Source organism: Eptatretus burgeri, chromosome 2, assembly GCF_056783735.1.
Source record: "Eptatretus burgeri isolate ZD-2024b chromosome 2, Ebu_testis_v1, whole genome shotgun sequence".
NCBI classification, from domain to species: domain Eukaryota; kingdom Metazoa; phylum Chordata; class Myxini; order Myxiniformes; family Myxinidae; genus Eptatretus; species Eptatretus burgeri.
Window position 1 is genome coordinate 143,287,326 of NC_140962.1, and position 21,106 is coordinate 143,308,431.

The 21,106-nt window shown below is 47.6% G+C and overlaps 1 protein-coding gene across 8 annotated transcripts in view; it reads right to left on the reverse strand.

Moving 5' to 3' along the window:
* LOC147033390 (E3 ubiquitin/ISG15 ligase TRIM25-like) overlaps window positions 1-21,106 on the reverse strand; it is a 98,549-nt gene that overhangs the window by 76,580 nt on the left and 863 nt on the right. For 6 of the 8 annotated variants that reach the window (XR_015051084.1, XR_015051090.1, XR_015051085.1 and 3 more), the window contains exons 2-3: window positions 10,193-10,841; window positions 6,867-6,962 (exon numbers count right to left, since the gene is read on the reverse strand). Coding sequence is in view for 4 of the 8 variants with exons in the window: in XM_085854150.1 (XP_085710276.1) it covers window positions 6,867-6,962; window positions 10,193-10,841 (745 nt within the window). In the remaining 4 variants the exon portion in view is untranslated. The remainder of the gene's footprint in view (window positions 1-6,866; window positions 6,963-10,192; window positions 10,842-21,106) is intronic. The other 2 variants (XM_085854132.1, XM_085854140.1) reach the window with 1 other exon arrangement.

The window sequence follows — 21,106 nt, forward strand, 5'->3', positions numbered from 1 at the left end:
TGTCACTGTACATACCCACTCCCTTAATTTGTCAAACCCCAATTTAGCCCCAACTTATTTTTTTGTTGTTTTTATTTTTACTTCCCCTCTATAAATCGTCCCCTAACCCCCTTTATCGTCCTTGTTCGGCTAACCTATCCTGTCACCTAGCCTACTCCCAACCCCTACGTTCCCTTCCCGGAGGGGAATAAGGGAGAGCTAACGTCCCGTGTCGAGGCCCAACGAAGCCTCAGAATGGCCTCCCCAGAGTTCGGCGATCTAACCCAAAGTGGGTCCAGCGGCCCACAACGACAGCGAGGGGATGGATGGTGCGGAGGGGTACATCTCCTAATCTACCCTAACCATTTAACTGTTAAACTACCCCGGGGCTTTCAACAAGCGCCTCTCGCTTAAACTATTGGTTCTAACAACCCAGATTCCCGTCGCCTGTGTTGGTGTCCTTACAATTTCGGGCCTCGCCCCCCCCAATTTTCTCTCCGTGCCCTCACACGGTCTCCTGGCTGGGACACGTGGCTCCCTTTGGCAGGCACGACCCTCTGCCGATTCTCCCGCTATGGCACCCCCGGGCACTACACTGCCTCCGAGCCTACCAGCTCCCTAACACCGGGGAGTGCCCCCCATGGCACCTCCCCTGAAACGCACACGTGGCAGGCCGGCCTCCCGGGCCCCTTTCCGAGGGTCACCCGTGCCCACAACACTGCCCACGCGGCTAATGGCGCCCCGGGCCCCCGCACCAAGCAGGCGCTCCCGTGCCGAGTACTCTATCCCGGCCCCCCATGGGCCCATGGCCTACCGCGGCCGACTAGCCTGGTGCCCGGGGTACCCACTCAGCGATACTCACCTTTCGCAGCCACGCTCCCAAGCCCGTCAACAGGGCTCCTGCACCCCTCCAAATGGGTCTCGAGCCTACTTTCCCACCAACAACAAAACGACCTCCATTTTTCAATTTGACTAATCCAGCTAACTCACTTTATACTGACCCCGGGGTCCCTTGGGCGGGAGTCACTCCTCCCCCCAATCACTCATCGCACCATGCATTCCCCATTCACTCCACACACACAGACCCGCTGGCCTCACTCACTCACCAAGCACATGCTTCCACTTCACTCACCAACTCTTCAACACACACACCACTGAACTCTGCCATCCTTCTATCTACATCCCCTAACTAACTCGTGCTCCCACGTCGTCCCTTAAACTAGTAGCACGTTCCTTTTAACCTACGTAGCTAAGCTACGTCCCCTCTACACATCCACAAGTCTGTCCATGTCCTCAAATAAATCATTTTATTTCCCAACCTAAAGCTCACTAAATCCCTCTACCTAATCCATTCCACGGACTCCATGAGGACTTACCCCTGCCCCATGGAGTCGGTCTAACTAAGCTAACCCTTCCCCCTAACTAGTTTCCATCCTGTGCCCAGGCCAAGGGGGTCTTCCACCCCTTTGCCCAGGAATCCTGTGCACCCGAAAGTGAGGCTTGCTGTCTTTTTTTTTTTTTCATGCGCAGCACCTGCGCGGCAACTCAGAGCTCGCGCACTTTGCACCTGGCCGTGACGTCATGCAGCTGCACGTGTTCCTCGTCCCTCCTTGGACGCGACCATCCGGCAGAGATACCCCTCCTGCCGGATTCCAACCACACGTGCAGCCATGACGTCACCGTGCGCAAAAAAAAAACACACAAGCCCCACGTCTCGAGGGGTTCCCCACGCGAACACATGTGCTTTGCCCGTTGGAGCTTAACACACACGATCGCGTGGAGAACCCGTCCGGTCCAAATCCATTTACCTGCCTAAACTTTGTCCGTCCGCGGGATCGGCAAATCCACCGCTGGCGTTTCCGGACCGGGACTTCACTCTCGCAAGCGAGCACGTGGTGGTCTCGTGCGTTGCACAGCACGAACCGCGTGCTCACTGCTGGGTGAACCCGGCACGGTGCCCGAAATAGCTACAGCCGCTACTCGGCTTTCGTTTCTCCCATGTCGCCGTCTCCGTCTCCATTCCACACACGCACACCTGCGTGTTACGACGCACACAGTCCACTCCATCACATTCACACCGGGAGACGCGGCTGCGTGCTCCCGCATGCCAACCGACATCTCCCTCACATACCGCTCTCTCACACACACGGTCTCCCTTGCACACAGCGACCTTGCACACGGCCGTTCACTCACGCGTGTGGGGGCACTCACCCGCGGTGCCTCACTCGCACTCCGTTCCTCATCCACACACGGTGCCTCACCCACACACGCGGGGGCACTAACCCGCGGTGCCTCACTCACACTGGCCGTTTCACTCACACACGCGAGGGCACTCACCCGCGGTGCCTCACTCACACTCCGTGCCTCATCCACACACACGGGGGCACTCACCCGCGGTTCCTCACTCATACACCGTGCCTCACTCACACACGCGAGGGCACTCACCCGCGGTGCCTCATTCACACACACGGCGACACTCACACACGGTGCCTCATCCACACACGCGGGGGGCACTCAACCGCGGTTCCTCATCCACACTGGCCGTTTCATTCACACACACGGCCTCACTCACACACGGTGCCTCATCCACACACGCGGGGGCACTCACCCGCGGTGCCTCATCCACACCCGGCGTGCTGGGAAGCACCTCCCCTGGCACCATCGCCACCACACCACTCACACACGGGGTCGCTTCCACACACGGTGCCGCACTCACACCTTGCACCACACACACAGGGACAACCACACTGGGGATTTGTGTCCCCACAAGGGTCTCCAGGGCCTCTATACCCCCCAAGCTCTCCGTGCACCCGTTCACAGCACCCGTCCCCTCAACCTCGCAAAGCACGACCGAACTCACCTGGTCGTGACTCGCCTCAAGGGGGCATACTCCCTCCCCTCGTTCCTGGAGGAGGCCATCCAGGTGCTCGCACTGGGTCTCCACCCAGTCCGCCAGCTCACCCCCATTATCCTCCACTACCTCCGTGTGTGTGTGAGCGTCACTTACCCCGTCTTCCTCGTGTAGTCTTTCCTCTATTTTTTCGATCTCCCGTGTCTCTGCCAACTCTTCACCCTTTACCTCCCTTGTCTCAACTATTATTTCCTTTGTCACGGCCTTCATGCCCGCCTGCAGGCATCGGCCCATGTTCTGCGTCTCACCCCGGAACTTTTTCATTTCCTCCTTCATTTGCTGTGTATTCGCATCCATCGTCGTTTTCACTTCATTTGTATTTGTATCCATCTTTTCATCCAATTTTTTCATATTCGCATCCATTTTTTCGATCATTTGTTTGTTCATTGCCGCCAGCATGGCGCATAGCTGGGCCATGTTGGATGCGCTCAGCTGAGCCGTTTCGGCAAGGGTTGGGGAAGGGTTTTGGTGGAGAGGGGGGGGGAGGTGTCATACACCGCGGCCGCTGCCGCACCCACCTCGGGCCCTGGGTTCAGTTGGGCGAGTCCATGTTCCTGCACAATCAACATTTCCTGCTCGGGGATTCCATCCTGGACCATGGATCCTACACATTCTACATCCATTTCTAATACCCCCGGCTCCCGCTCGCCTTGAGACGCCATCTTGCTTCTCGTGAAGGGTTAATTTGCTCGCTCGGAATTTGGAGGGAATCGGGGGTCGCTTCTCTCACCCCTGGACCGATTCCCGTGAATTTAGCCGGAGACAGGAGAGCCTGTTTTCCTGTTCTCCGATACCAGTGCCGCGAGGAGGGCGATGAGTTTATATCGCACGACCTGACACCAGTGTTGCGGTCTTCGCGCCCGCCGGCGTGCTGACGGCCACGTAACTCGAATCGCGGCACGTCGCCCACCGGACGGACAATCCAGTCGTGACCCTCTCGGACTAACGCCGGGAACCAGTCACGGGTGGACCTTTCGGTCTCACCGCGATCGAGCCAATCAGCCCCCGCGTGGGATAGGGTTGCTCGCCAAATTCGACCTACCTAAGTACCCACGCGGAGGGTAGACCGGGCGATCGCACCTCGCCGCAGGTCGACTTCGGACACGGGCCACTTAAGCGACCCGTTCCGTACTATCAGAATAACCGAGCGGTGTTATCGTCGACCTCGACGGTTCGATTAATTATCGGGCGTACTCAGCCCACTACCAACCCTTTACGTGAAGCAAGATGAGGGTTCAATGGGAGAAATGACGAAGCGAAGCGGGAAACAGTTCAACAATAAAGCACATTTATTCGCGGCACACGGGAAGCACACAAATACAATTACACCAAAAGCACACAGAAAAAACACAATGCAATTTACACAAAAAGCAAATATAAAAGCGAAGACAATGCAGAGCTAATACCGACTACCGAGCACACGGCAACACTTATACAATTCTACTTCACAGACGGCGCCGACAACACATACCCAAAACCAAGGAAAGAATACCCCCAAGAATGAGGCAGGCCTGAGGCCGAGACCGGGTCGCGCCTACCCGTCTGGTGATGAGACGCGGAGCGGCGATGGCGCCTCACTCCGCGGGCCTCGCGGACAGTGTCTGGCAGGGGGTGGGAAAGGGGCCCCCTTGGTCGCACTATCTCAGCGCGGGGGGAAACAGGAGGGGGTTGCTGATGCTCGGGGTATAGAGGATCTTTATTATGTGCGACGAGCGTCTCCACCTCGGCCAGGTCGCGCTGTCGGCCTTCCTCGGGCGTGCAGCTCCCGGCACCGTCGCGAGCACCCCCTCGTCTGCCTTCGCCGCTGCCGCCTCTCCGCCTCTGGACTCTCCACCCTGGACTCTTCTTTGGGCTCTCCTCGTTCGACTCTCCCCAGATTCTCCAGCTACTGCAGGCCTCGGGCTCCAGACTTCCACACCGCTCTGACTGACGAACACGGTCCTTTTATCCCCCCGTAGCTTCGCCTTTGACCCCCTCCCTTTGACCTTTCACCTCGCTCCCCATTGGCCCGACAAAAAGTGGGCGTGAAGGCTTTTTGATCCACAAATTTGCATATATCGATCGTCCTGGAGGCGGGGCCAAATCGTCCCTCGCTCACCGATTGGACGGCAAAAAGTGGGCGTGTGTCGTTTTTGATCCGTTTTTGAAGCACAAAATCCGTGATTTTGTACACGCTGTTCGACGTGCGCCCTGCACGAGTCCAACACCGGTACCCACAGCGTGGCAAAAACGGTGGCGATGCTACGGTTGCGAGGTGTGACGGGAAGGTCGTGGCGGTTGTGGTGAAGCGGCGTTGTGGTTGGTGGTTGATGTTGTGGTTGTGGTGGTAATCATGGCGGTTGGTCCAAAATAAAGATAGTAAAAGAAAAACGGCTATCCTGAAGAGTCGCAGCACGCATAAATGACATGTATTCCCACTAGACAACGTGTTTGGGCCTAACTACACATATACTTGCCGAGATACCTCACCTAAGGGACCTGAATGGTGGTTTGCGAATTTGGTAACCACAACAATATATATATATATATATATATATATATATATATATATATATATATATATATTAGCCAGGAGATTATAATTCCCCAACTCATTGGCTCTCACATCAGTCCCACATTGTGCTAGCTGTAAGCTTGGTCACCTTAAACAAGATCCAATAAAGATGAAAGTAGCACAACCACCGAGGGTGCGATTCCCCAAGAAGCAGACTGCGTGTATCCCAGTTAAACAGTAGTCAGACAGAGAGACACTGGGTCACATGGTTAAATTGTTTGTGTTCGCAGTATATACCAGACGCACCTCCTGACTGTTATGGTGAGCATCGCTGTGGATTATGTCTCACACGGTAAAACCGCATAATCCACAAAGGACAACCATCTGTCTGCCACCCAGATGATTGTTCCCGCTAATGCAAACCGATTAACCAGAAAGGACATGATGTAATTGGCAGGTAAATCGAAACACGTGGAGTGTGACGAGCGCTCCCCCAATCTCCATTGGACAAAGCCCTACACCAAAGCGTCACCTCCAACCAAGAGGCTTCAGCCCAGCGACTCTATCAAACAGACAAAGATTACATGGTCAACATCAGTTGAACATCAAAAGGAGCCGCCTATCTGGATTTCTGGCTCATTTGCCCTTATCACGCTGGGACACCGATAAATATCTAACCAATGAGGACCACATTCGTCGTTTAAACATCAGATGCACCTCCTGACTGTTATGGTGTTAGGATATATATATATATATATATATATATATATATATATATATATATATATATATATATATATATATATATATATATATACATACATATATACATACATATATATACATATATACATATACATATATACATATACATATATATATATATATATATATATATATATATATATATAAACACATACATATCTACATATCAGCCAGACTCAGTGGCGTTATGGTTGGAGTCTGCTCTGGGCCGGGGAGCTACAAATCCGATTAATATTCAGACTCCAGCTGATTTATGCTAAAGCCTTTTAAAATGGTACATGCTGCTTCCTTACAGTTACTTGAAAAACTCAGCATTTTATAAGGATGGGGCACAGATAATCAACCATATGTTGGCAACTCTAGCACAGGCTTCGATGACCCAAATAAATGGCCTCTTGCGTTGCACTTTTTCCTTCTTTACAGGAGCGAGGCTCATGGAAGAGCAAGGTACAGATGACAGTGGAACAAACATCAAGAAAATGAACGAACAGTAAGAGAGTGAGAGTGAGAAATTTTTGAGCTTGGAAAGGTTAATGGGGGACTCAAAAAAAATTAAAAAGTTCCCTATCAAAGCAATAGGTATGTAAGCGTTGACAGCACACTGAAATAATACAACACATAACGGTGACTCAGAAAGACTGCGACAGCGATCCAATCATAATGCACGTATCGCATTAATTTTCATTACAACAGCAGCCAATCCTCATTCGCCCCTACCTGTGTTTCTTCGATCTCCTGTTTCAGCTCTTGCATTTGGGACTCAACGTCTTTCATTGACTCAACCAGAGGAGGATACTTTTCTGCCAAAATGCCCTGCACAAATCAAAAATGGTTCGGTTAAAAAAAAAAAGAGAAGACATCTAATAGCGTGAGAGCACAATCATATATTTGGCAAAATATGTCAAGTGTGTTGCAGGAAATAAATTAATGAGTCGCCTTTATTGCGGTTTGCTGAGCATTGTGTAGATGGGGTAGATCGAATACAATATATGACAGTTTGTGTCATCTGTGTTCTATGACAAAACATTAATAACTAGAGGGGGAGCACTCTGGAGAGTGCAAAACCTCTGCCGCCAATACTGCTGGGTCACTCAAGTGAACCTTATATCTTATTCATTAAATATGTCAACAGTGCTGACAGAGTTATAGTTCTTTTCTCCATTTTTTTTTTGGGGTGGGGGGGGTTGGAAATCACTTAAAACATGTAAAAATGCAAAAAAAAAATAAATAAAAAAATCGAAATTTTGTTGAAAAAAAAGTTGCAAAAATTTTTTTCTCTTACAATTTTTTTGGGGGGGGTTGGAAATCACTTAAGACATGTAGAAATGCAAAAAAAAAAATTGTTCCTTTTTTGGGGGGGTAACAATTTGTTTTTGGGGGGTGGAAATCACTTAAAACATGTAACAATGCAAAAAAAAATTCTTTTCTCAAACAATTTTTTTTGGGGGGGGGGGGTTGGAAAGCACTTAAAATATGTAGAAATGCAAAAAAAAAAATTTTCCTCTAACAATTTTTTTGGGGGGGTAACAATTTTTTGTCGCAGGGGGGGTTGGAAATCACTTAAAACGTGTAGAAATGCAAAAAAAAAAAAATTTCTCTAACAATTTTTTTTTGGGGGGGGGGGACCAAGTCCAAAATTTAATGGCATGATCCTTGAACCATACCTAACACCCCCACCAAGTTTCGTCGAAATCCGTCGATGAGTTTTTCCGTAATACTGTTCACAAACAAACAAACAAACAAACAAACAAACAGAAAGGGGTGAAAACAGTAACCTCCATCCATCTTCGAAGATGGCGGAGGTTAATAATGCTGATTCTGAATTTGAAATTTCCATAACAACACCATGATACATCAATACTTAATCAAAGGAACACGTTACAACTAAACACAGAAACTATTACTTTTCCTAACAGTTTACTTAACTTTGGAAGTGAATCACTAAGTGCAGAGAATAAAAAGGGTCTTCCACATGGAAATCAAAAACCGACAACTTGAATTTTTCAGAATTGAAGAAAATGTTGCTGCACTGTGGAGTTGGTGACAAACTAGAAGACATGTTTGAAGGACAGACTGATGTCTGTAAGCATGGTGTTGGCTTCGCGGTTAGGGTGGCTGGCTTTGGATCTTAGGGTCCTGAGTTCGAGCTTCTGTTTTAACCATTGAATTAACACCAGGTGGGGTTGACTCAGCCTGTCATCCTTCCGAGGTTGGTGAAATGAGTACCAGTATACCGGTAATCGGGGAGTTGCATCAGCGGCACAGCTGCGCCCTGAGCCAATGATGCTACCTGCAGCCTTGTGCTGCATACGAAGGAGGAGCAGGAGACTGATGTCTGGAATCGATTACACCCAAATATGGATACAAATTCTCATTCATTTTGAAGGACATCACCAATCAACAAAATCTCTCCAAATAACACGAGGTGGGCAGTTGACTGTGAGGATGTGCAGGCAATGCAAAAGGTCTCACATGAGAGCTGCTGTTGGCCTTTCAGTGACAATCTGCAAGATGGGAAAAAAAATTCGAAACAACATTCTATGGTGTAATGCTGAGAGTATGGTAGGTCGGAGGTTCAAATCCTGGTCTGGGGGTTCAGCAGTTAAATTACCGGCCGAGTCATACCCAAGACTTCAAAAATGGTACGTGTTGCTTCCTTACTTCACGCTTAGTAGTTTAAAAAAGGAGAGGGCATGGACAAGCAACCACAGGTTGGCAACCATTGTGCAGACTTGATGGACCTAATGGTATCCTCCTGCATTGAAGTTTTTTCTGTGGGGATGATCCACAGCCCGATTGAAGCTCACGAAAGAGTGAGTTGCTGGAAGGTTAAAAAAAAAAATTAAAAGCAAGAAAGCGACAGTAGGGCAACAGTTGGGACACAATAAGCAAGCAAATGGACAAGAAGGGAGGAAAAAGAAAGGAGGTGGGGGGTTGGGGAAGGAGGCAATGACCAGCTAGTAAGAGGATTGCATTGGATTAGGTAAGGTTATGGGGGAAGAAAAGATTGCTGGAATGGATGGGGGACGACATGGTATGGTGATTAATTAAACACGTGAAGGAGGAAAGGGATTGGACAGCTTCAGGAAGTTTAAACTTCAGGATTTTGGGAGTTTAACCTCAACCAGGAGGGGGTTGCAGGAATAACGAGTACGTCCTGGAGTAGCTGGTGAGGGTTGAATGGCGGAGGGAGCAAGATTGGAGAAGAGGCGATAAAAAGTGGAATATCCTTGCTTTACACAGTATACGGGTATCCACAAATTGCTGTTCCAAATCAAAAGCCCGAATAAAAATAACAATGAAATTGAATACAACGATGTGGTTTGCTGTATATTACAGAATATTTCTCATAGTTTCCTGACTTTTTTGTGGTTTTTTTCCCCCCAGGTGTATCCTGTGACACAGGAAATCAAATTTAATGCAATTGACATCCCCACAAGAAAAAAAACGAAGTGTGTTGCCTGGTGTATACAGAGACCAAATCAGCTACACAGGTTCCACAAAGCTTCAGGATGACCTTTGGAAGACAGCCACCATTGAGAAAAACTATTTGAGTGGCACAAAAGGTTAATGGAGGCTGGTAGAATCCTGAAGAGGAAGGGGGCAGACCGGCCAAGCACAAGTAAAGAGTATGCTGAACACGTTTGTGAGTCATTTGAGCACAGTCCCCAAAAGTCCATTCGAATTTGGATGATCGTTGACAAATGTTGACAAATAAAACTGAGAAACGTCCTTTCACATGCAGCAAACCTCATCATTGTATCCCATGATTTATTTTATTCCGGTTTAAAATTGGAACGGCAATTTGTGGAAAACCTGTATATTGACGTCACCTGGACATTTTTAGTGCTCGCTTCTGAGATAAGAGTTGATGGTGTTCACCTTGTGAACACGACTAATGAGAAAACCTCACACAGCTTTATGATCAATCAAAAACAAGGCGACTGACAGTTTTAACTAAAGTAAATGTCTTCGCCATTATCGAATCAATATTGAAATAGTTTCAATCTAATATTAGATACAACTATATTTTCATGACGTACCTTGAGTTTGGAGTGAGCCCTCTCCACGGAAAGCACTTTATGGTTCTGGTGTTGTTCAATCATACAAGAAAGGCATATTAAGCTCTCATCTTCCTTGCAGTAGAAATGAATCAGCTTCCCATGCTCGGTGCATTTCAACTCCTCCATCTTCTCTCCAGGCTCGACCAGCCTGTGCCCTTTCTCTTTATGAGGTTTCACGTGTCTCTCACAGCACATAATCTCACACGGTATACACCGTTTGACAGATTCTCTGTTGCAAACCTCACAGCGACTCTCACCGCCTCTCCTGTGAGCGGTAACATGTTCTTCATTCTTTGGGTCATCTTGACCCCGAACCAGAAATCCAACCTCTCCCTTTTTCAGCTTCACTTGTTTCACTAAGCAGTCAAGGATCACACTCCTTTTGAGAGTCGGTTTTTGAAGGAAGATCTCACGGCAATTAGCGCAAACACAAGCTCCGGGGCCGTCGCTGCTTTCCCAGTATTTCACGATGCAAACACAGCAAAATGAGTGGCCGCATGGCAGGGTTACAGGCTCGTTGAACAAGTCCAAACAGATAGTGCATACGAGCCCATTCAATTCGTCTTCGAAAGGTAAGGCAGCCATTTTCTCATGAGCAGAGACAGAGGGTGAGTAAAGACTGGACCTGCTGGTCAAGAAGTGAAAACAACGAGAAATCATCTCAAAAATGCAAAGCCCATCCACGTCCGCTTTGTACTCAAACTAAACTTGTTCTAGTTGCAGTTCAATAACAGATCCCTCAAACAGTAATCTGTGACAACAGCAGCAAACATCGATTGGTCCCTCGTATATTGATGCTTTAAAGACTTGCATTGCCTCTACAATTGAAATATTGCAACAATGCTTTGCAGAACGATCAATTGATTGTGTTTGTCGATTTGAAGCTCGTCGTTTCCTTGTAATTTGTGGAGTATATCCTTGTTGTACCTGGTGTATCCACTTCCTGTTAGACGCAGGTATTTCGGTAGTTTGTTCTGAGGTTTGTAATGGCCTAGCTGTCCTCGTTCTCTTTCTGTTAAATGCACGCCTTTTGGAACTTTGTTCCATGGTTTCCTGTGCCCTTGTTTTTTTCGCATATTTGACCAATTTGAAAATTTTTTGAAATTATGTGGTCTGGGGTTTCGTCTGCTTTGGCCCATTGCTTCACTGCTTTAACCAGTAAATGCCTTTTGGAAGTTTCTTCTGGGGTCTCGTCTGCTCTGGCCTGTTTTCCGTTGTATCCCATGTGTGCCTTTAGGAATGTTTTCTGGAGTTTCTGTTGCTTTGGCCAATTGTTTACTTTCCTTTTGCAACTGCTTTGCCACTTTACCCATTGTGTTTTCTTTTGAAGACAAGTATTTGGAGTTGGGTTCGTTGATTGGATCTAAATAATGGAAAAAAAAGGAGACAATATTGAATAGGATTAATTTTATTGTTGTAAGCTGGAGATGGCTTTAAAATATGACATTAATCTTATAATACAGTAAAAATCTCAATAATTAAAGGTGACATTTATTGGTTAGGTATTTTTTTCATCGATTGCTGTGGTTTAACCCTAAAAGTGTTGGGGAGGGGAGGCGGGGGTATGTATGTTATCTTTGCGGTATTTTTGCAGCGCACGCGTTTCTAGCACTGAGCTTCATGATTATTTTCCTTTTTTGATACCAATTTATTTCATAATGATCAGACTACTGTTACCCCGCAACCTGCTATTTTTTTGGCACTGTGCAGCCACAAAACCAAAATTTTCCCCATTCACTCTACATGGAGCACATAACATGAAAAATGTACATTTTTGCTAATTTACATAATTAGTCATTCGGTGGCAGAGGTTATGTTTTCACCCCTGTCTGTGTGTCAGTGAGCAGGATATGTTAAAAAAAATTATGCACAAATTCCGACAAAACTTGATTGACAAGTTGGATGTGTGAGAAGGAAGAATTTATTCAATTTTGGTGAAGATCTGGTTCAGGATCCGAGAATTTTTAAAGCAATTCTTCACTATTGAGAGATCAAGCCAAAAACGATTTCTAGCACAACATCTCAAAAAGTTATGGATGGATTCGGACGAAACTTTGTGGGCAGGTTTGGTGTGTGACAAGGAAGAACCGATTCAATCTTGGTGAAGATCGCAGTCGGGATCCGGATAGTCGAATTTTTAAAAGATTCTTCACCATTGAGAGAGAGGGCCAAAAATATTATGCAGTACAGCATGATATTTGAAAAAGTTGTGGACATATTCGGATGAAACTTGGTGGACAGGTTTGGTGTGCGGCGACGACGAATTGATTTTATTTTATTTTGGTGAGGTCCCAGATCCAGCCTATTAGTGGGATAAAAAAAAAAAGTAAACTGTTCAGCCTGGCAGATGTATCCATGCATCCATTGGGACCATACTCTGTGCAGAACGTTGGTGTTACCGAAGCAGTCTCCTTGGCTGACACAATCCTGGACGGGTTTCCGCTCCAACACAGGATACCAGCAAGCTGGCACTCAGAAGGATGACAGGCAGAGTGAACCCCACCTGGTATTAATTCAACAGCTTAGCGGGATTTGAACTCAGGATCCTCGGATCCCAAGCCCACCACCCAAACCATTAAGCCAACACCAGGCATCTGGCAGAGGTATGCGCTCCACCAAGTGACATTCTCGTTCTTCCATTTCTTTTACTGTTGATTATTATATGACTGGAAGTTGATTCATCTTGAAGTTCACCGAATGTATGCCAAATTGATTTAAGATTTAACCATTCTCTGCCTGCGCTACATTCGGAAAAGAAAAATGTAAAATTGAATTAAAATCAGGTTGTTCCTCGATCATCGACTGACGTCTGTCAGATGGACAAAGTGAACCAATTGCTGAACCCCGCTTTGCGCTTGCAACACGTGTGAAGTAATCACACATAAATGAATGTTATTCGCCAATAACTCCAAAAGCATTGTGATGTGAAGATTAAATGTGACATACACATGAAGCTTGATACCGTCTGTTAGATGGTCCAGAAACAACAGCCCCTGCAAGTTTAAATGCTAGATGAGATCATTTATAAAGAACGTGGATATGAATGATGCGAAAAAGACTGAAAAAAGCATATCAATTTTTATGACGTCATTCCTATTTTTTGACATTTTTTGTTTCACAACCCAGAGTTTTCATCGGATCTTCGTGAAACTCGCCATGTATATGAAGAAAGCCCACGTGCAGGCAGTAACCATCTCCGATTTTGGAAATTCTACCTAGAAAAAAAAGTTAACGTCATAATATCGCCGCTAATGGAAATCGCCAAAACCATTATCTCCGAAACTAGTTTGTTTCACAGCCTACAGTTTTCATCGAAACTTCCTGAAACTTGACATATACATGTAAAAATACCCTGCGCAGACAGTAACCATCTCCGATTTTGAAAATTCCTCCGAGAAAAAAAAGTTATGACGTCAAAATATCTCCGCAAATGGAAATCGCCTAAAAAATTATCTCCGAAACTAGGCAAGCATTTTGAATTCTGCTTGCGGGAATCAAACAGGGCATTAGCAGAGATGAATTACCGCACATATGATACATCACTATGACGTCATATTAATTTTTTATGACGTCATTCCTATTTTTTGACTTTTTGTTTCACAACCCAGAGTTTTCATCGGATCTTCGTGAAACTTGCCATGTATATGCAGAAAGCCCACGCGCAGACAGTAACCATCTCCGATTTTGAAATTTCCTCCGAGAAAAAAAAGTTATGATGTAAAAATATCGCCGCTAATGGAAATCGCCTATACCATTATCTCCGAAACTAGGCAAGCTGTTTGAATTTTGTTTGCGGGAATCACACCGGGCATTAGCACAGATAATTTATCGCAAACCTGATACATCACAATGACGTCATATTCGTTTTTATGACATCATCATTAAGAGGACGAGGATCTTAGCTCATTCGAGCTTGTTCTCCATGTTCTCACAATAAGGGTTTGTTGAAAATTTTGTGGCAAGAAGCTCAAAAATATATATATATTGTTGTGGTTACCAGATTCGCAAACCACCATTCAGGTCCCTTAGGTGAGGTATCTCGGTAAGTGTATGTGTAGTTAGGCCCAAACCCGTTGTCTAGTGGGAATACATGTCATTTATACGTGCTGCGACTCTTCAGGATAGCCGTTTTTCTTTTACTATCTTTATTTTGGACCAATCGCCACCATCACAACCACAACAACAACCACCAACCACAACGCCGCTTCACTACAACCGCCATGACCTTTACCGTCGCAACTCGCCACCATCGCATCACCGTCATCTCGCGCCACTCATGGGCACCGATGCTGGACTCGTGTAGGGCGCACGTTGAACAGCGTGTACAAAATCACGGATTTTCTGCTTCAAAAACGGATCCAAAACGACACACGCCCACTTTTTGCCGTCCAATCGGTGAGCGAGGGGCGAATTGGCCCCGCCCCCAGGGCGATCGATATATGCAAATTTGTGGATCAAAAAGCCTTCACGCCCACTTTTTCTCGGGCCAATGGGGAGCGAGTTGAAAGGTCAAAGGGAGGGGGTCAAAGGCGAAGTTACGGGGGATAAAAGGACGGTGTTCGTCAGTCAAAGGAGTCGTAAAAGTCGGAGCGAAAGAGTCAGCAGAACGAGAACGAGGGGTCGGGGAGTTGCAAGAGAGAACGAGGGAGAGTCAGCAGAACGAGAACGGAGAGTCAAGAAGAGGAGAGTCGGAAGCAGAGGGTCAAGACTTCGCGGGCGGTGGAGCTGCTCGTCGTGTGCGTTGGAGTCGGAACGGAGGGGACGGAGCTGTGGAAAGGCGGCGACACCAGACGAGGGGGTGCTCGCGTCGTGCAGGGAGCTGCACCCCTGGGAGGCCGGCAGCGCGACCTGGCCGAGGTGGAGACGCTCGTCGCGCACATAATAAAGATCCTCTATACCCCGAGCATCAGCAACCCCCTCCTGTTTCCCCCCGCGCTGAGATAGTGCGACCAAGGGGGCCCCGTTCCCACCCCCCTGCCAGGCACTGTCCACGAGGCCCGCGGGTTGCGGGGCCATCGCCGCTCCGCGTCTCATCACCAGACGGGTAGGCCCGACCAGGTCTCGGCCCCAGGCCTACCTCATTCTTGAGGGTATTTCTTTTCCTTGGTTTTGGGTATGTGTTGTCGGCGCCGTCTGTGAAGTAGAATTGTATAAGTGTTGCCGTGTGCTCGGTAGTCGGTATTAGCTCTGCACTGTGTTTTCACTTTTATGTTTGCTTTTTGTGTAAATGGAATTGTGTTTTCTTTTTTTGTGTGCATTTGGTGGAATTGTATTTGTGTGCTTCCCGTGTGCCGAGAATAAATGTGCTTTATTGTTGAACTGTTTCCCGCTTCGCTTCGTCTTTTCCTCCATTGAATCCCCATCTTGCTTCACGTAAAGGGTTGGTAGTGGGCTGAATACGCCCGATAATTAATCGAACCGTCGAGGTCGACGATAACACCGCTCGGTTATTCTGATAGTACGGAACGGGTCGCTTAAGTGGCCCGTGTCCGAAGTCGACCTGCGGCGAGGTGCGATCGCCCGGTCTACCCTCCGCGTGGGTACTTAGGTAGTTCGAATTTGGCGAGCAACCCTATCCCACGCGGGGGCTGATTGGCTCGATCGCGGTGAGACCGAAAGGTCCACCCGTGACTGGTTCCCGGCGTTAGTCCGAGAGGGTCACGACTGGATTGTCCGTCCGGTGGGCGACGTGCCGCGATTCGAGTTACGTGGCCGTCGCACGCCGGCGGGCGCGAAGACCGCAACAATATACATACATATATATATATCTATATATACATATGTATATATATATATATATATATATATATATATATATATATATATACATACATACATACATACATATATCCACACATATATACATATACATATATATATATATATATATATATATATATATATATATATATATATATATATATATACATATACAAATATATATACATATACACATATATACATATACAAATATATATACATATACAAATATATATACATATACATATATATATATATATATATATATATTGTTGTGGTTGACGAAATTCGCAAACCACCATTCAGCTCCCTTAGGTGAGATATCTCTGTAAGTATATGTGTAGTTAGGCCCAAACCCGTTGTTTAGAGGGAATAAATGTCATTCATTCGGGCTGCGACCCCTCTAGATAGCCGTTTTTCTTTTACTATCTTTATTTTGGACCAGCCGCCATTACTACCACCACCAACCACGTCTCAACAGCCATCACACAACAACCACCAGCCGCAACGCCGCTTCACAACAACAACAACGCCAACAGCCACGACCTTTACCGTCACATCTCGCTCTCGCAACCATCGCATCACCGCCATTTCCGCGCCGCTTGTGGGCACCGATACTGGACTCGTGCAGGGCGCGCACCGAGCAGCGTGTGCAGAAACATCACAGCCTTTCCGAAGAAAACAGATCAAAAACGACTCACGCCCACTTCTGTTCCGTCCTATCGGCGAGCGTGGGGCGATTTGGCCCCGCCTCCAGGTGCGTTGGAGTAATATCGCTATATGCAAATTCATGGATCAAAAAGCATTCACGCCCACTTTTCCTCGGTCCAATGGGGAGCCAGCCAGAGGTGAAGGGTCGGAGGTAAAGGGTCGAAGGTGAAGGAGCGAAGCCACGGGGGCTATAAACGGCCGCGTTCGCTCGCCAGTTAAGTGCAGTTCGCAGTTGAGTTGGGAAGAAGAAGCAGTAGTAGTCAGTCAAGTGGAGTTCGGAGTTGAGTTGGGAAGAGCCAGTCAAGAGAGGAGTCGGAGAAGGCAGTTGGACGGAGCTGTGGAGAGTTGGAGAGGTGGCGGCGGCGAAGGCAGTCGAGGGGGTGCTCGCGTCAGAGTCGGGGAGCTGCGGAGAGGAGAGGCCGGTAACGCGACCGAGGTCGTGGTGGAGACGCTCGTCGCGGGACCCGAGCCAGGGAGATATCCTCCTTCCCCCGAGCATCAACAACCCCCTCCTGTTTCCCCCCGCGCTGAGATAGTGCGAGAAGGGGGCCCCGTTCCCACCCCATTCCAGACACTGTCCGCGAGGCCCGCGGAGTCGGGGCGCCACCGCCATTTTGCGGCTCATCATCAGACGGGTAGGCCCGACGCGGTCTCGGCCCCAGGCCATCTGCCCCCTCATAGTGGAGGGTGGTCCCTTTTTCTTTTGCTTTGAGTATATGTGTTGTCGGCGCCGTCTGTGAAGTAAAACTGTATAAGTGTTGCCGTGTGCTCGGTAGTCGGTGGTATATCTGCATTGTGTTTTGCTTTTACATTTGCTTTTTGTGTATTATTGTGTGTTTCTTCTTCTTTTACATTTGCTTTTGGTGTAATTGTATATGTGTGCTTTCCGTTCATCGCGAAATAAATGTGCTTTATGTTGAACTGTTTTCCCGTTTCGCTTCGTCTTTTCCTTCATTGAATCTCCATCTTGCTTCACGTAAAGGGTTGGTCGTGGGCTAAAACGCCCGATAATTAATCGAACCGTCCAGGTTGACGATAACACCGCTCGGTTATCACGATAGTACGGAACGGGTCGCTTAAAGTGGCCCGTGTCCGAAGTCGACCTGCGGCGAGGTGCGATCGCCCGGTCTACCCTCCGTGTGGGTACTTAGGTAGGTCGAATTTGGCGAGCAACCCTATCCCACGCGGGGGGCCGATTGACACGATCGCGGTGAGACCGAAAGGTCCACCCGTGACTGGTTCCCGGCGTTAGTCCGAGAGGGTCACGACTGGATTGTCCGTCCGGTGGGCGACGTGCCGCGATTCGAGTTACGTGGCCGTATATATATATATTGTTGCGGATTCGCGCCCGCCGGCGTGCGGACGGCCACGTAACTCGAATCGCGGCACGCGGAGGGTAGACCGGGCGATCGCACCTCGCCGCAGGTCGACTTCGGACACGGGCCACTTAAGCGACCCGTTCCGTACTATCAGAATAACCGAGCGGTGTTATCGTCGACCTCGACGGTTCGATTAATTATCGGGCGTATTCAGCCCACTACCAACCCATTACGTGAAGCAAGATGAGGATTCAATGGGAGAAATGACGAAGCGAAGCGGGAAACAGTTCAACACAAAGCACATTTATTCGCAGCACACGGGAAGCACACATATTCAATTCCACCAAAAGCACACAGAAAAGAAAAACACAATTGAATTTACACAAAAAGCAAATGCAAAAGCGAAAACACAATGCAGAGCTAATACCGACTACCGAGCACACGGCAACACTTATACAATTCTACTTCACAGACGGCGCCGACAACACATACCCAAAACCAAGGAAAAGAAATACCCTCAAGGATGAGGCGGGCCTGAGGCCGAGACCGGGTCGCGCCTACCCGTCTGGTGATGAGACGAGGAGCGGCGATGGCGCCTCAACTCCGTGGGCCTCGCGGGCAGTGTCTGGTAGGGGGTGGGAAAGGGGCCCCCTTGGTCGCACTATCTCAGCGCGGGGGGAAACAGGAGGGGGTTGCTGATGCTCGGGGTATAGAGGATTCTTATTGTCCCGCGACGAGCGTCTCCACCTCGGCCAGGTCGCGCTGTCGGCCTCCCTCGGGTGCAGCTCCCTGCACGACGCGAGCACCCCCTCGTCTGCCCTCGCCGCCTCTCCACAGCTCCGTCCCCTCCGTTCCGACTCCAACGCACACGACGACCAGCTCCTTCTCGCCAACTCCACCGCCCGCGAAGTCTTAACTCTCTGATCTCGACTCTCCTACTCTCTTACTCTCCGCCTCTGGACTCTGGACTGACGAACACGGTCCTTTTATCAGCCCCGTAGCTTCGCCCTCTCATCTTTGACCCCCTCCCTTCGACCTTTCACCTCGCTCCCCATTGGCCCGAGAAAAAGTGGGCGTGAAGGCTTTTTGATCCATAAATTTGCATATATCGATCGCCCTGGGGGCGGGGCCAATTCGCCCCTCGCTCACCGATTGGACGGCAAAAAGTGGGCGTGTGTCGTTTTTGATCCGTTTTTGAAGCACAAAATCCGTGATTTTGTACACGCTGTTCGGCGCGCGCCCTGCACGAGTCCAACACCGGTACCCACAGCGGGGCAAGAACGGTGGCGATGCGACGGTTGCGAGGTGTGACGTGAAGGTCGTAGCGGTTGTGGTGAAGCGGTGGTTGGTGGTGGTAACAATGGCGGTTGGTCCAAATTAAAGATAGTAAAAGAAAAACGGCTATCCTGAAGAGTCGCAGCACGCATAAATGACATGTATTCCCACTAGACAACGGGTTTGGGCCTAACTACACATGTACTTACCGAGATACCTCACCTAAGGGACCTGAATGGTGGTTTGCGAGTTTGGTAACCACAACAATATATGTATATATATATATATATATATATATATATATATATATATATATATATATATATATATCTATATACATATATATCTATATCTATATACATATACATACATATATCGGGCGTATAAAAAAATAGTGTGGTAGTTAAAAACATTAGAAAGGAAACTAGAGGGGGAGCACTCTGGAGAGTGCAAAACCTCCGCCGCCAATACTGCTGGGTCACTCAAGTGAACCTTATATCTTATTCATTAAATATGATGTCAACAGTGCTGACACAGTTATAGTTCTTTTCTGCAACATTTTTTTTTGGGGGGGGGGGGCGTTGGAAATCACTGAAAACATGTAGAAATGCAAAAAAAGAAATCGAAATTTTGTTGAAAAAAAAGTTGCAAAAATTTTTTTTTTCTCTTTCAATTTTTTTTGAGGGGGTTGGAAATCACTTAAAACATGTGGAAATGCAAAAAAAAAAAAATTCTCTAACAATTTTTTTATTCCATTTTGGACCAAGTCCAAAATCTAATGGCATGATCCTTGGACCATACCTAACCCCCCCCACCAAGTTTCGTCGAAATCCGTCGAGGAGTTTCTCCGCATTACAAAAAATTTAACATTTTCACGCTCGTGCTCACGCTGACGCTCACGCAGGGGGTATCGCCCTAGCTCTCTGTTCTTCGAACAAGCGAGCTAAAAATGATCTGATTTACTTCATACTAAGCTTATAGTGAACCTTATTCTATTTGTCACTTATAGTCCTGCCCATTCCTACAGTGAAAAATGCATATTTGTGAAGATCGGTCGGGTCCGAAGTTTTGGGGGTCATGGTCATCGGTCAAAATTACAAATTTTCCATTAAAAATAAAACATGGTTACGAAAATACAACTTTACGGGAAAACGTCTGGCTCAAACACTGTCAAATTGTATCCACAGGTGGGTTATGAACCTCGGACGACCCCATTAACTTTTGGGTCTAATTAGGTCAAAGGTCAAGGTCAGGTCACGAAAAGGTCAAAATCGTTTTTCGTGCATAACTTCGTCAAAAATGGTTTAATTGACTTCAAGCTAAGACTAAAATATTCCTTATCATCAACATTCAGGTTAAGGATGTATCAAATTTAAATTTGATCCCCAAAATAACTTTATGCCTTAAATGGGTGGGATTTGTTGTGCCTGGCACTACTTGTTGTTGTTATTATTATTATTATTATCTTTTCGGGAGGGGGGGGCATGGACTTGGGTATTAAAGAACACATAAACCACACAGCATCCATCCCTTGACGAGACCCACCCACCAACAATACTTCGTTACACCTGCACACGATCACTCATCAATGCTCAGGCTACCTAATGTCCTTCGCGAAAAGTAGGCAAGCTATCGCCGGCACCACGACATCACAAATCCCTGCCCTAACGAGTCGAAGGTCAAGCCTGGCCGGCCAGTCATTTCGAGAAGACTCGGACCAAGCTTCCTCTAGCCAATCCTACAAGAAAGGTGTGGGAACAGTCAGTGTCGGATGAAACCTCGACTGGCCCTAAGACACATTTTGATATTTTAGAGAATGGCCTGAAAA